The sequence below is a fragment of the Diceros bicornis genome, chromosome 20 (assembly GCF_020826845.1).
Source record: "Diceros bicornis minor isolate mBicDic1 chromosome 20, mDicBic1.mat.cur, whole genome shotgun sequence".
In the NCBI taxonomy this organism is placed as follows: domain Eukaryota; kingdom Metazoa; phylum Chordata; class Mammalia; order Perissodactyla; family Rhinocerotidae; genus Diceros; species Diceros bicornis.
This window is the reverse complement of record NC_080759.1, coordinates 15011811-15028517: the sequence shown is the minus strand read 5'-3', so window position 1 is coordinate 15028517 and position 16707 is coordinate 15011811. Positions and strand designations below refer to the sequence as shown.

At 36.5% G+C, this 16707-nt stretch overlaps 1 protein-coding gene across 1 annotated transcript in view; it reads left to right on the top strand.

Annotated features, from left to right (window-relative positions):
• The window catches only part of ZSWIM6 (zinc finger SWIM-type containing 6), a 189030-nt gene that overhangs the window by 152786 nt on the left and 19537 nt on the right, over window positions 1-16707 (top strand). Inside the window, exons 5-7 of the mRNA XM_058564018.1 lie at window positions 11242-11421; window positions 16059-16235; window positions 16508-16654. Coding sequence (XP_058420001.1) covers window positions 11242-11421; window positions 16059-16235; window positions 16508-16654 — 504 coding nt within the window. The remainder of the gene's footprint in view (window positions 1-11241; window positions 11422-16058; window positions 16236-16507; window positions 16655-16707) is intronic.

The following is a 16707-nucleotide window of genomic DNA, read 5'->3' as shown; positions in this document are numbered from 1 at the left end:
ACTGGCTTAAGTGTTCGGTGTCACTGATATTTTATTATTTAATATGCTCTCTTAATTGTTTTATTTTATTAAATGTAAAAATCGTTGTAAGGGTATTCAGAGAATCTCTTGCAATTTGAGCCCTCCAATCCTGTTTTAACTTTTGAGTCTCAGTTTCCTCAACATCAAAGTCTTCTGCACAGGGTTTTGCAGGAGTGTACCTTTTGGAGCTGGGTGAACTCTACAGTGTCCAAAACGCTTTCTGCATATATTATCTTACTTTAGAAAGTCTAAACAGCCCTATGAGGTAGGTGGGAATTATTATCTGTATTGTTTAAACAAAGAACTGCTGCCACAGAGAGACTAAGTGGGCTTGCCCAAGGTCTTCTGGCTGGTAATCTTTGTCTCGCCCTTTCCACATCACAGCTTGTTGATCAAACATTTCTTCTAGTTGGAAATATAAAACACTGGGTGTGTGAGGTGGGGCAAATGGTGGTGATTTGTACATCTAAATGTTTGATGGAAAAGACTGGCCTTCAGAGCGTATAGAATTCACTCATACTCATTACCCACATGTAGTGGTAGTGTGGGTACTTGTCCACTGGCACTGTTATTGGTGGAATGCAGAAGTAACCAGAAAGACCTTTGTGATGATTTCCTTCTGCCTCATTGTGATTCTGCCCACGTTCTCTGACCATTTGGGCAGGTATAGGATGTGAACAGGTTCAAGACCACTGAGGGAACTGGAACCATTTACCTTGTGCGAAGAATGCTTTTTGTTTTTCTTCTTCCAAGGGGAGTTGTCTTCCTAGTTTTGGTTTGCTTTGGTTTGTATGTTACTCTGTGTCTTTTTGCTGAAATCACCGAGTGCTGGTTAGGTGGAGTAGTGGAAGGGAGAGTAAAAACATGCTGAGTGGTGGAGAAAAGCTAGACTAGAGCTGCAGTGCGCCGTGGATAATCAGAAGCCAAATGATGCACACACCAGTGATTTGATAATTGCCTTTATATACTTTGAAGCATTGAAGCTAGGAAAGCAATTTAAAAGTATTGAATTTGTTTTCATTGTAATTCATAGCAAATAATTAAGCGTCCTTTGTGAAAGAGCCAGCAGTACCTTTCTAGATGCTAGGTCCTCTACTAGGTGCTGGAAGTGCTGAGTTCTCAATGCGTTCTCGGTCCTATTTTAGGTTGAGTCCTTAAAAGGGTTAATATTTCTGAGGGACAGCAGAATAAAGCGTTTAATCATCAAAGAGTTTTGTTTTTAAAGCTACACATGTTTCAGGCGTGTCTTGGAGGGGAAGGACATAAATGCCCAAAGTGGGCTCCAAATTAATAAAATTTGGAGAATGACTTATTCAATTTGGTTAACTTGGTTATTAAGGCTAATTACAGCTTTTGTAGTGGTGACTGTTAAGATAAAAGACCATATCTATTATAGCTCTGAACTTGAATCTAACATTAAGACCATCTTTTCAGGATGAAGCCTCTCCTTAGGAAGGTGAGCAATAAAAGAATGTTACAGGCATATTAATAAAGGCTTGGCTTTTTAAAAATTTTCTCGTTCTGCAAAATGGAAATTTTCTAATTAGAGAAATGTAAGCATGAAGATCTAAGATGAGTTTTTTGAATTTCTTTTCTCCTCACGTCATAGGAATCATTGTTTAAAGTTTCCAAAAATATTTAGGATTTTGCTTTTAAAAACCATAGTCTGTTTGAGTTTTAGTCTTCTCATCTTTAAAGTAGAAATATTCATTCTGACCACAGCGGCTTATTGTAATGAGTTAATGAGAAAATGTTTGTAAAGCCCTAAATATAGTGCCTGTAGCATATAGTAGGCACCCAGGTAATGTAATAATGATTATTTAATTAAGGTTATCCTTGGTGTTCCTCCATTTATTTCCTCAAAACAACTCTTTTAAAAAGTAGAATTATATTCTTTTGTCAAAATGGTGTTACCTTCTTGTAACTGAGTTTTCCCCAAGTGAGGGTAAAACTCACTGGTTCATTATCACATGATCAAGTCCTTCATATGCAAATCAGTCAGACCTTCAGCACTATATACATTGGTTAATATTTTCTTAATTTTATCTTTGAGTTACTTCAAAAGAACTGGTGCTTAGTATAATTGGTTATTAATTCTGTTTTTAAAGCCGTGTATTGTGCTTACATCTTTAAAGAGAAGAGATTGAATGTGAAAACAGTGGATTTGAGATACAGTCATGTGCCACATAACGATGTTTTAGTCAGCGACAGACCGCATATACGATGGTGGCCCGGAAGATTAGTACCATCGAGCCTGGGTGTGTAGTAGGCTATGCCATCCAGGTTTGCGTGAGTACACTCTATGATGTTTGCACAACGGTGAAATCACCTAAGGATGCATTTCTCAGAACGCATTCCTGTTGTTAAGCAACACATTACTGTACTTATATATCTTAGGACAGGAAATTTCTACATTTAATTTAAAGTTAACTATAACTTAGCTTTTAGTTGGCACGGTGGTGCTTTCAAGCTGATTTTCAAAATAAATTATAGTTCGCACAGGTATAGACTGAAATATAGAATTCTGAATTATAAAATGGACATACTGAAGATAAATCACTCATTTTGGAAAGGCCTTTACATCACATTATTTGTCAATTTTAATTTACTTGGTTGCCCTTTTACATAGAACCTTGTTAATGTCCTAACAACCTGGTAATGAAATTACTAATCACAGCACATCTTTCATAGAAACTTCTTGATTTTAGTTTTGTCTGGTAAAGTATTTATTCAAGATTAGTAGAATTATAAGATAAAAACATCTTGGAAGGAAAACATGAAAGATTCTTAATTCTTAAGCATTATCATTGAATATTATATATATATATATATATTTTTTTTTTTGTGAGGAAGATCAGCCCTGAGCTAACATCTGTGCTAATCCTCCTCTTTTTGCTGAGAAAGACCGGCTCTGAGCTAACATCTATTGCCAATCCTCCTCCTTTTTTTTTTCCCCCAAGCCCCAGTAGATAGTTGTATGTCATAGCTGCACATCCTTCTAGTTGCTGTATGTGGTACACGGCCTCAGCATAGCCGGAGAAGCGGTGCATCGGTACGCACCCGGGATCCGAACCTGGGCCGCCAGCAGTGGAGCGAGCGTACTTAACTGCTAAGCCACGGGGCCAGCCCTATAATTTTATTTTTTAAAAAGATGATTTGGAAAATTTTTGAGTTGAGTGTAGCCTTATAAATATTAATGCCAGTTTTTGATCCAATCTATAGCATTCATTAAAATTTATTTAGTTATTTACATGTAACTTTTTTCATGTTGTTTTGTTGTCCATCAGTCCAAAACCTAAAACCTGGTCAAGTTATCTCATTTTCTAACGGGGTTCAGTAGGAAAGGCTGTCACTTACGGGTTCTTTAAATATCATTTTGATTTGTCCGTTGCTTTGTGACAGTGTGTGGTCATGTTTCATTTGAAGCTGATTTTCCTGGTTCTCCGCACAGGAAATGCATAGGATTAATAAGATAGTGATTCCTGCCATGTCCATTGGCTTTCAGAGGAATCCTGCAGAGAGAACTCTCATACTTCGGTCTTTGGAATACCAGTAGACAGTATTGTTTGATACATATGTTAAGTAGCAGCAGTTTTTAGAAATTTACTTTGTAATTTATATACAATAAAATTCTTACTGTACTGTAAAATACATACTGTAAATACTATAAAAATACGCACACCTAAATTTTTTAGTGTACAGTCTGGAGTTTGGATAAATGCATAGAGTCGTGTAACCACCACCACAATCAAGATATGGAACAGTTGTATCAGCTCCAAAAATTCCCTCATGCTGTCCCTTTGTAGTCAGTTGCATTGCCTACTCCCATTCCCTGGGATTGATGATCTATGGTCAGTCCCTTTAGTTTTACCCTTTCCAAAATGTCATATAAATTGAATAATAAAGAGTGTATATATGTGTGTGTGTGTGTGTGTGTGTACATACATACCCTTCTGATTGTGGCTTCCTTCACTACACATAATGCGTTTGAGAGGTTTTGTGTTGCCAGTGGTTTGTTTCTTATTGCTGAGTAGTATTTTACTGTATGAATGCACCACAGTGTGTCCATTCACCAGTTGAAGGACATTCAGGTTGTTTCCAGTCTTGCATTTATGGATAAAGCTGCTATGAAACATTCTTGTACAAGTTGTTATGTTTTCATTTCTCTTGGGCATATCCCTAGAGGTGGGATTGCTGGATCATAAGGTAAATATATGTTTAACTTCATGAGAAACTGCTGAACTGTTTTCCAGAGTAGCTATATCATTTTTCCCAGCAGCAATTACGAGCATTCTAGTTGCTCCACATCCTTGCCAGCTGTTGGTGTTGTCAGGTTTTAAATTTCTTTTTCTAATTTTAACCATTATGATAGGTGTGTAATGGCATCTTGAGTGGTTTTAATTTGCATTTTCCTAGTGATTAGTGATGTTGAGCATGTTTTCATTTGCAGCTTGACATCTATATATCTTCTTTGGTGAAGTATCTTTGCAGATTTTTTGCCCTTTTTTTAATAGGGATATTCATTTTCTTGATGAGTTTTAAGAGGGCTTTACATATTCTGGATACAAGTCCTTTATCAGATGTATGATTTGCACATATTTTCTCCAAGTCCATGGCTTGTCTTTTCATTCTCTTAACAGTGTCTTTTGTAGAGTAAAAGTTTTTAATTTTCTTGAAGTCCACTTTATCAATTTTATCTTTTGTGGATCATGCTTTTGGATCTTTGCCTAACTCAGGGTCATAAAGATTTTTTTCTAGAAGTTTTATTGTTTTAGGTTTTATATTTAGGTCTGAGATCCATTTTGAGTTAATTTTTAATAAGTTAATTAAGTTCATTTTTGATTACTGTAACTGTATAGGAAGTCTCAAAATCAGGTACTGTGACTCTTTCAACTTTTTCTTTAAAATTTGTTTTGGCTATTCTATATCTATTCTTGTCAATATGTACACAAATACCTGCTAGGGTTTTGAGTGGGGCTGTGTTGAATGTATAGATCAATGTGGGGAGAATTCACATTTTCACAATATTGGGGTTTCCAATCCATGAACATAGTAATGTTCTGCTTTTTAAGATTGCCTTTGATTTCTTTTGTCAGTGTTTTGTATTTTTTAGCATGGAGATTCTGCACGTTTTGTTAGATTTATAACTAAGTATTTCGTGGGTTTTTTTGGTACTAATACAGTCATGTGCTGTATAAGAACGTTTCAGTCAACAACAGACTGAATATAGAATGGTGGTCTCATAAGATTAGTACCATATAATCCAGGTCTGTAGTAGGCTGTACCATCTAGGTTTGTGTGAGTACACTCTATGATGTTCCCACAACAATGGAATCGCCTAACGAACGACACACTTATTGGAATGTGTCCCTGTCGTTAAGTGGCACGTGACTGTATAAATGGTGCTCTTTTTTGGTAAATTTTGATCTCTAGTTGTTCAGTTTTAGCATATAGATGTACAGTTGGTTTTTGCTTTGAACTTAAGTCATATGACCTTGCTAAACTTACTTATTAGTTCTAGGAGCTTTTTTTTAGGTTAGCTGTCTGCAAATAGAGGCTATTTTATTTTTTCCTTTCCAATCTATACCATTAACCTCCTTTTATTGCTTTATTCTCCTGACTAGAACTTCCAGTGTGATGTTGAATAGGAGTGATGACAAGAAACATCTTTGCCTTGTTTCAATCTTATGGGAAAAACACTCAGTCTTTTACCGTTATGATGTTAGAGTTTTTTTGCATACGCCCTTTATGTAGTTAAGTAAGTTATCTTCTGTTTCTAGTTTGTTGAGAGTTTTATTTATTATGAAGAGATGTTGAATTTTGTCAATTGCTTTTTCTGCGTCTGTTGAAATGATCATATGGTTTTTCTTTCTTAGCCTGTTAATGTAGTGGGTTACACTGATTTTTAATGTTGAACCAGCCTTGCATTCCTGGGACAAACTCTACTGGGTTGTGGTGTATTTTCCTTTTTATATATTTTAAAATTAGATTTGCTAATATTTTGTTGAGATGTTTTACTTCAGTGTTCATGAGGGATATTGATCTGTAATTGTATTTACTTGTAATGGTTTTGATATCAGGAGATTGCTGGCCTCATAAAATAAGTTGGAAACCATTCCCTTCTCTTCTGTTTTCTGGAGGATAATTGTATAAAATTGGTATTATTTCTTTATTAAATGTTTGTTAGAATTTTCCAGGGAAACATCTGGACCAGCCTTGTTAGAGATTTTTAACTACAGATTTAATTTCTTTAATATATTTACGACTATTCAGGTTATTATTTCTTCTTGCATGAACTTGGGTAGTTCGTGATTTTCAAGGAATTTGTCCGTTTCATCTAAGTGATAGAATTTATGGGCATAAAGTTGTTCATAGTATTCCCTTATGAGCCTTCTAATGTCTCTAGGATCTGTAATGATGTACCCTCTTTGATTCCTGATACTGATAGTTTGTCTTGTCTTTTTTCAGTCAGTCTGATTATAGCTTTATTGATTTTATTAATATTTTTAAAGAACCAGCTGTTGGTTTCATTGACTTTTTTTGTGTGTGTGCCAATTTTCAATTTAATTGATTTCTGATTTGTTATTTTTTTCCTTATGCTTGCTTTGGCTCTGATTTCTCATTCTTTTTCTAGTTTCTTAAGGTGGATATTTAGATTATTGATTTGAATCTTTTCTTCTTTTCCAATATAACCATTTAATACTATAAATTTCCGTCTACTCTTTTTAGCTGTAGATCATAAATTTTGATATATTTTATTTGCATTTTCGTTCAGTACAAAGTATTTTCTGATTTTGTATTTTTTTCAGTGTGACTTCCTCTTTTATTCATGAGTTATTTAGAAATGTGTTGTTTAATTCCCAGATGTTTGTGAATTTTTCAAATATCTTCCTGTTATTGATTTCTAGTTTAATTCTGTTACATCAGAGAATATACTTTGTGTGATTTCACTTCTTTCAAATTTGTCAAAGTTTGTTTTATGGCCCAGAATATGGACTATCTTGGTGAATGTTCTTTATGCATATTTTAAAAAGAGTAGGATTTAGTTTAGTTTAGTTTTGTTTTTTTCTACTAATGTTAGGTGGAGTGTTCTATAAATGTCAGTTAGATTAAGTTGGTTGAAGTATTGTTCAGGTATTCTTTGTCCTTGCTAATTATCTGTCCACTTGTTCTGTCAGTTATTGAGAGAGGAGTATTGAAGTATCCAAATATAATTGTGGATTTGTCTATTTCTCCTTTCAGCTCTGTTGGTTTTTGCTTTATAAGCAAAAACTCATTTTTCAGTCATGGTGTTAGGTGTGGCATACTCATTTAGGATTGTAGGTCTTTTTGGAGAAATTACCCTTTTATCATGTTATGTTACACTTTATCCCTAGTGTAGTATTCCTTGTTCTGAAGACTACTTTCTGTGATATATTAATATGGTCAGTCCGGCTCTTTATTTTGAAAGTATTTGCATGGTACATTTTTTCCATTTAATCTATCTATATCATTGTATTTAGAGTGGGTTTCTTATACATGGCGTAAAGTTGGGTCTTGTTTTTCAATCTGGTTTTCCCATCTCTTTTAATTGGTATACAGTCATGTATTGCTTAGCAGTGGGGATGTGTCGTTAGGCAGTTTCATCATTGTGCAAACATCATAAGAGTGTTCTTACACAAACCTATATGGGATAGCCTACTATACACCTAGGCTATGTAGTACTAATCTTCTGCAACCATAGTCGTATACATGGTCTGTCGTTGACCAAAATGTCGTTATGTGGCACATGACTGTATTTAGACCATTTTCATTTAATATAATTATTGATGTGATTGATTTTAGTCTACCATTTAATCCTTTGTTTTCTATTTATCCTCTCTGTTTTTATTCCTCTATTTCCTTTCTCCTGCCTTCTCTTCTCCTTCTTTGGATTATTTTAATTTTTTTAGTATTTCATTTTAATTTATCTATTGTCCTTTTTGTATCTCCTTATATATTTTTTAATGGTTTCAGTATTACAATAAACATACCTAACCTTAAACAGTCTACTTTAGTTAATGTCTTGCCACTTTAGTAGAACGTAGAGTCTGACAACCATATGGGTCCCTTTACTCTCCCTCCTTTATGTTATAGTTTTCATATGTATTACATCTACATACATGTAAAACCCTACAAGGCAATGAATGTTCAAACTTTTGCTTTCAATAATCATACTTATTTTAAAGAACTTAAAAGGACAAAAGTGGTCTGTAATGTTCAGGTGCTTATCATTTCTGTTGCTCTTCCTTTATTCCTGTAGTTCCAGGTTTCCCTCTGCTATTATTCCTCTTCAGCCTGAAGAACTTTCTTTAGCATTTCTTTTTTAGAGCAAGTCTGTTGGCAACAAATGCTGTTAGTTTCCCCTGGTCTGAAGAACGCCTTTATTTCACCATCATTCCTCCTGAACATAGATATAGAATTCTGAGTTGACACTTCAGTTTCTTTTAACACTTGAAACATATTGTTCCACTGTCTTCCGTCCTCTGATTTCTGATGAGATAGCTTTAATTATTTGAGTTGTTCTTCTGTATATGGTATTTCATTCTTTTCTGACTGCTTTTAAAATTTTTTTCTTTTTGGTTTTCAGTGATTTGATGATGGCATGCTTTTCTTTGAGTTTACCCTTTTTCTAGTTAGCTGAGCTTCTTGGATCTGTAAATTCATATCTTTCTCCAAATTTGAAGTTTTCAGTCATTATTTCTTCCATATTTTTCTGTATTTATGTCTCATCTTCTTCTGGGACTCCAGTGACACAAATTTAGACCTTTCGATATTTTCCCACCTGTCTTTGAGACTGTTCATTTTCTTTTGATTGTTTCTCTTTGTTCTTGAGATGAGATAATTGCTATCTTCAAGTTCACTGACTTTCCCCCTCTGTCATATCCATTTTGCTATTGATCTCATCCAGTGAATTTTTTATTTCAGATAGTTTTTTCAGTTCTAAAATTTCCATTTAGTTCTTTTCTATAGTTTGTATTTCACTTCTTTCAATAGTGTTTACCTTCATCTCATGGAGCGTAGTTATAATAGCTGCTATAAAGTCTCTGACTGATCATTCTGACATCTCATTCATCTTGGTTGGCATCTGTTTGGTCATTTTTTCCCTTGAGAATTGATCACATTTTCCTGTTTCGTTGTAATCCAAGTAATTTTGGATCCTGGACATTTTGAATACTGTGTTGTGAGAGTCTGGGTCCCATTAAAATCCTCTGGAGGGGCCAGCCCGGTGGCGCAAGCGGTTAGGTGCGTGTGCTCCGCTGCGGCAGCCCGGGGTTCGCTGGTTCGGATCTTGGGCACGTGCTGATGCGCTGCTTGTCAGGCCATGCTGTGGCGGCGTCCCATATAAAGTGGAGGAAGATGGGCACTGATGTTAGCCCAGGGCCAGTCTTCCTCAGTAAAAAGAGGAAGATTGGCAGATGTTAGCTCAGGGCTGATCTTCCTCACAAAAATAAATAAATTAATTAATTAAATAAAAATCCTCCGGAGAATTTTTTTGTTTTTTTAAAGGATATAATCAACCAGGGTAGATTCAGACCATAAGATCTGTTTTACCTTCTTTGGGTGACAGTGTCATAAAGTTTTCAAAGCCTTGGCTGTACTGCTTGGAGTCTGTCTTGTGCACATGAGATGTGACCAGGACTTGTGCCTGTTTGTCCATAGTATCCAGGTATCCCCCTCTCCAGCTCCTGAGTTTGGGGAGGGGTCGGGGGTGTCCCTTTTTCCAAGTTCTCTCACCAGCTAAATGAGGTTTCTCTCAAGTTTTTGCTTATGTGCCCACTACAGAGTTTCCTGAATGGGGCTAATCTTATGTCCAAACCAAGAGAGAAAAGAGGGGAGAAAAAGTAACAGGAAATCACCCTATATGGCTTGCTTCTTCAAGTTTTATTTTCCCAGGCTGCTCACTGTTGTTTACTTTTCAGAGTCCTCGGGTTGCTGCTTTTTGTGTTTTGTCCAGAGTTCTTAGTTGTAATTATGGGCACAGATAAGCTATAGTGGGCTTACTCCATCTTGACTGATCACATTTTGTTTTTAATTGGCACTTAAAAATATAGATAAATTGTAAATATTTGTGGCTTAAATAGGTCGTGGCCATTTTTATTTTCTGTTGGTAAAAGTTATTTGATATTTAAAATATCAGATTCTCTAATTCAAGGAGCTTGCTAATTTTAAATGTGGAGGAATGTAAAGCATCTGTTTTGGACAAACTAAAGTACAAACAACGATCATTCCTACCTTTATTATTCACTTGGCTAACACAGCTGATTAAAATACAGACACATACACATACCTTTTCAAAGAAAAAGTGCTGTGAATGGCTTTGAAGTACTGGTATCTGTCTTGTTTTGAAATTAGTAAAGTAAAACTTGAACTTGTAAAACTTGTGAAATATTTGCTGAATTAGCGACTTCTTTGAAGAATGTGGAAAGGAATGATAAATAAATTTTATCAATACCTTAATTATTTAAATTATGAGTTATGCTTTATAAATTTATTATGGCTTCTCCTTTGAAAAACAAGTGAAATTTTGATTCATGTTTAGTGATCTCATTCACATAGAGACATAAATTTAGTGATTTTATTTATATAAAGATTAATTCCTGGTTAAATCACTTAGAGAAGTATAAGTATGTTGAAGAGAATTTTATTTTTAAAAGATCTGTTGATATATAGACTATGCATACTAATTAATAAGCATGATAAAGTTTGAAATGCTTATAAGGAGATTAGGAAATTGTTTGTGTCCATTGTATGCTTTTATGATTTTATTGTAAAGAGGTAATCTTAGAAGTAAATTTAATTTTTGCACAGAAGAACTATTTAGAATGGTTTGTTACAGCATCCATTTATAAAATCTGTTTGTAAATTAAAGTGGCAAATTGGACCTTAGGGTTGTATTCTTTATTGACTTTTTTGTCCAAAATGTCACAGAGGTAGGAAGGTGATTACAATTAGCATTTGAAATATCTTTCATCTTTATATGTAACAGCGTTTAGATTATTTGGTTCAAATTTGTGCTGTGTTGTCCTCCCTCCATTAAACTTTGTATGAGATTTGTGGCTTGGATTAAGGAAAAAATTGAGTTATAAAAATGGCAGACTTGGGTCCATTCTGAAATGTTTTAAAATTTATTATTAGCTATTAGAATTAGACATTTTTATAATTTTTAAAAATTTACTTCCCTCTCTCCCTTTTAATTAGGTGCTCTGTGGATGTGTATAGTTTTAAATCCCCACTGCAAGTTGGAGCAGAAGGCCAGTTGGCTAAAACAGCTGAAAAAGTGGAACAGTGTTGATGTCTGTCCATGGGAAGATGGAAATCACGGCAGTGAATTACCCAACTTAACTAATGCTCTGCCTCAGGGTGCGAATGCCAACCCAGGTGAGTCCACAGTCACATTCTGCTCACTTTTTATCTACCTATTGTGCATATATGTTTATAACAGTAACTTAAAACATATGTAGGAAAATTATTTTTCCCACTTAAGAACTTACTGTAACTCAAGGACTTAATCTGTTTTGACTGTGAATGTGTGTGTGTTTTAATTTTTACCTAAGACCTTTGTACTCTTTTTTTTCATATTCTCAGAATACAGATGGATGTAATACTTATATGTATTAGTATGTGTTACAATTGCCAATTATGTAGTTTGAGTATTTTTTTAATTTAAAAAATCATGGAATAGAGTGGTAATATATTACTTTGTAAAACAAAATATTGAGAGGCTTGAGGAGCTGTGTGTTTTTATCTCTGTTGGTCAGTTCATATTTGGGCTACTGTGTAATTTAACCAGTTAAAAATTGTTAGTTTTAGAATGTAGCAAGTAAACATTTTATGACTGGACTGGAGGGGTGTGGGATGCTATTGGCATTTGGACCAGGAAAATTCTTTATTGTGAGGGATTGTCTAGCATACTTATTCCCACCTACTATAGGCTATTAGTGCCCTCCAGTCTCTGGGACAGCTGAGAAATGCTTCCAGACATTTCCAGATGTCCTCTTAAGAACTTGTTTCTCATTTCTATCCTGTTTTTTTCAGCTTCTCTCTCATTGGGTCTGCCCATTTAGCTCAAATCTCTGTCATCTTTAAAAACAAATCTTTCTTTGGCCTCATTTTCCCCTCCAGCTACTACAGAATTTTCTCCTGTCTTTCAGAACCAAATCTTTGAAGTAGTAAACTCTTGCAAATAAAAATTTCATTCGTTAATTCATATCACTATTTTTGTGCTGCTGCCTTTTTTTTTTTTTTTTTTTTTTTTTTTTGAAAAAACTTGAAGGACTTTAAAGTTATGTAGATGCATTGTAGGAGTTAAATGACTTCAGAAGGATCCAAAATCAAGACTGTCATTCTGTATGTACTGGCCCTATATGGAGTTGGTACTGCTAGAAAGAGCTGGACAACGTGCTGACTGTGACTGTGATGTTAGCATAGTGTTTTCAGTCTCTACGAAGAAAGAAAATGATACGTATTACTCCACAGGGATTTGTCCAATCAAAAAGGGGTTTTAGGTCTTGGGAAGGATGACTATCTGGCTCTGCTTTGTCTAGAGATATTTGCCTTGGGAATTCAGTATTTGAAATCTGTCACATCTTTATTGCCCATGATGATTTTATTTAATAACTTCAAAGAAAATAAATGTACCCCTTATACCCCACATTTTTTTCGATAAGCTCAGAATTTTCAAGTCTAGCAGTGCAACATTTATTCTCTTCCATTGCTAGAAAAGAGTATGTCTCCATCTTCATAGGCAATATCTTTAATCTTCTACCTAGTTATATTTGGAGGTTTCTCTGTGTTTCATTCCCCACCTGCTTTTTGGGAACGCTATCCTAACATTTTACACTTTACTTTTACTTTCCATTTGGTTACTTTCTCCTTGGTTAAACAGAAATATTCCATAGGCTTTAGAAAGCCCTTAAGAAGTGGTCCAGCCTCCAGATGAAACAGTTCATTTCTTTTATGCTTGGCCCAGAGATATGAAGTCAGGACCTAATTTCTGAGGGCAATATTTATAGCTGTTGTGCGTAAAGGCACCAGGGCTCCTGCTTTTTAGGAGAACACCCACATCCTCCAGAGGAGCTGTCAGAAGAGACATTTCTACAGGGCTCTGATGCTCAGCCTGTAGTGCTTCTGCTGGAGGGCTGAGCAGGCTTGCTAGAGGAGAGCCTGCAGTAGCCCGCAGAGCCCAGTAGCCATGCCATTGCAGCTGGGCGGAGTGTGCATGTGGTACAGACTATGGGCAGAATTGCATGTGTTTGCACATTGGAGTGAATGTGAAGAGCAAATCAGGCCCTGTCTTCACTGAGATTATTTATTAGAATTAATTAACAACAGCAACATTAGAATCTACACCCTTTGAAAGAGTAGTATGTTTTTTTTTAAATATACCAGAATGATAGCCAATTTTTTAATTTTAATTTTTTTGGTAAAAGAACTAATAATTTCCCCCTCTTTACTTTTCTGAATTTCCCAAATTTTCTTTACTCAGCATGTATTAATATTATGAATACTTTATTAAAATTTTTTTACAAATTTGTATATTTTTCATTTAAAAAATTTGGTTCAGATAATGTTTCTCTTTTTTCCATCTTATTGCAAAAATTAAAAACCACAGACATCTAAGATAAAAATGGGTCATAGTTTTGACACCTAATCAAACCAGTTTTTTATTTGTATACCCTTTTAGTCATTGTCTATGTCATCTTTTTCATATGTTTATCATGTTATTATAGACCATTATATCTTACATTTGCATTTAAAGATCTTTCATTAGTATTTAGTCTGTTTTGTGACAGTTGGTTTTGTTGGTCTCTTAGAGCTCACGGCTGGTGAAAGTCTGGTGTGTGTCCTGCACCTTTCTCTCTGCTTATACAATCACATACAAATAGGGAAAAGTTAAGGTCTTTATTGTTTTAGATGGGATCATACTCTCTGTAGCTTCCTTTTATTATTGACACTAGGGTGAGCCAAATTGACAGGGAGAACTCGCATTCTTTTAATACATGCATTGTACTAAGTTGCTCTTTTAAAGTCTCCTTTTAGTTTTAAAAATTTTGTTTCTATGATTTGGGCTAAACAAAAGAAATGAAATGACAAAGCCACTTACAAATACTTGTGTGAGATTTGGAGTTTGGGGTATTTGATTGCTTGACTATAAGAGGTCATGGAGCCAGTTTCTTGTGGGGTTGGGGTATATTTATTCTGCTCAGCAAAAGGCCCTGATAGGTTCAGAATTCCCTTAAATGTAGGGCCCACTTTTCCCATTTGCAAGGTGTTCATCTCTCTGCTGCTAACAAGGAGCCTGGGCAGGGCCATAACATCAGTACTTGTGTCTCTTAAATGATCTGTTGTCCATGCATTGGGATACGTCTGCCATTCAGATACACATGTCTAAGTTGACCTGAGACCAAGCCGAAGGAATGTCTCTCTCTGTGAAAGACCTCTCAGAAGCCTTTCAGAACAGCTGAAACAGCTGAATGTGGAGTGAGGATGACTGTGTTTTCATCTTGTTTTGTTTTGTTTGTTTGTTTTTTGTGAGGAAGATCAGCCCTGAGCTAACATCTGCCAATCCTCTTCTTTTTGCTGAGGAAGACTGGCCCTGGGCTAACATCTATGCCCATCTTCTTCCACTTTATATGGGACGCCACCACAGCATGGCTCGACAAGCGGTGTGTCGGCACGCACCCGGGGTTCAAATCCCAGGCCGCTGCAGCAGAGCACGCGCACTTAACCCCTATGCCACCGGGCCGGCCCCCTGTGTTTTGATCTTGACTGCTGTTGCCTGGCTGTCACTTTACTTCTCTCGACTTTCAGTCCCATTGACAGAGTAGAGGGGTTGGGCTAGATGAGTTCTCAGAGCTCTTCTTCTCCCGTCAGTTGTTTTTTGATTTTTATGATTTCCTTTATGTCTGTGCTGAGTCAAAGCTCCAGTGACAGGAAGATGAAGCTTTATCAACTAAGGAAACTCTAGACTTTGCTTCTCATTTACTTAAGTCTCAGAACAGTGAGGAGTGATACTTGAGCTAAGTAAAGTACACATAGATAAAAGTAGTTTGTGACCCTGCTTTTCAGTTGAGGCTCTCTCGGGTTGTGCCACAATTGAAGGTAAGTCTGGGGTGGGGACCCGAAGGGTGTGCGTGCAGGTAGACTTTGAACCATGTTATCCAGAGGAACTGAGTAATCCCAGGAGTGGGGGTGAGAATATCCTTTATTCCCCAAACATTTCTTTTCTTCGTCAGGTCCTGAAGCTTGAACCTCTTCGGAGTGTGTGCTTCTGCTCTCTTGTGATGCCCCGGCATGCACTATGCTGGGGACACCACACCAGCCATGGAACCTGCACAGGAATCAGGAGGCAGCCCGTAGGGCAAGGTAAGTGCGCTGGTTTGTTTTGTAGCTATGTTGTGTGGCTTTGTGAAATGTTAAATATATGCATTTATGCCCTTTGGGATATAAAGTGGGATTTAATCATTATATCCCAAGAAGCATAATAGTTTTAATTGTGCAAAACCGCACAATATAGTTAAAAAATACAACCAAAAGCACAACCCTTATGCATATCTTTAAAGGCTGATTGCGTCTTCCTGAAAGGTTCCATGGCTGGTGTCGCATCTCTTGCATAGTGTTTGTGAGAGCTGTTGATCCCATCAGGGCAGCCCACCACAGCACCTCAGAAGTGGGGAGCAGTGAGTTTTCATGTGATTTTTGTGCCGAGTGCCTCCTTTGAGTGTATTTGGCATGGAAACTAGACTTGACAGTTCTTTTTGCAGGATGCCTTTAACCTTAGCTTTGATGGCTGCAGCGTGTTTGTGTTTGATAAAACGAGTGAATGGTGGCTCTTTGGGCTGACTTGCCTCCTAGTCCTTAGGACATGAGAGTATTCACCCTTCATCCTTCTGCTCAGGGGGTGCAGGACAATGTGTGTGGGTGTGTTCATGAACATCTGGCCACAGAATGGTATGACTGATTTATTCACATGTGAATAATAGCTGACACGGCTTTCTGAATTGTGGAAAAAACAGATTCATCGAACAGGCCACATCGGACAGTGTTCACCCGAGCCATTGAGGCGTGCGATCTCCACTGGCAGGATAGCCACTTGCAGCACATTATCAGCAGTGACCTGTACACCAACTACTGTTACCATGACGACACTGAAAGCTCCCTCTTTGACTCCCACGGGTGGCCCCTCTGGCATGGTAAGTGGCCAAACCGGAAAGACATTTCCATGACTTACTTCTTTGTTTAGTTTCTATAGCATTATTGGAGTGGGAGGTAGAGAGTTGAGGGATTCAATGGGAGATGAATGAATGCTTGGCAATAGGAGCTGAGTTTTTCATTCAAATCCAAGTTCAGAAATGGTTTCTTGGGTCTTTTTAATAGTATTTTGGGGAAAAACATCTTACTTTTAAATCCTGTTTTTATAGATATATCTAACAATGGCAACTTTCCCCCTTGACTTTCTCTTTAGAACATGTTCCTACAGCCTGTGCAAGAGTGGATGCATTACGTTCTCATGGGTACCCCAGAGAAGCACTGAGACTAGCAATAGCTGTTGTTAACACGTTAAGACGACAGCAACAGAAACAGTTGGAAATGTTCCGAACTCAAAAAAAAGGTGAATGTGAAGGAGTTTGTTTCCATTGGAATGAGATTCTCGGTGATGACATC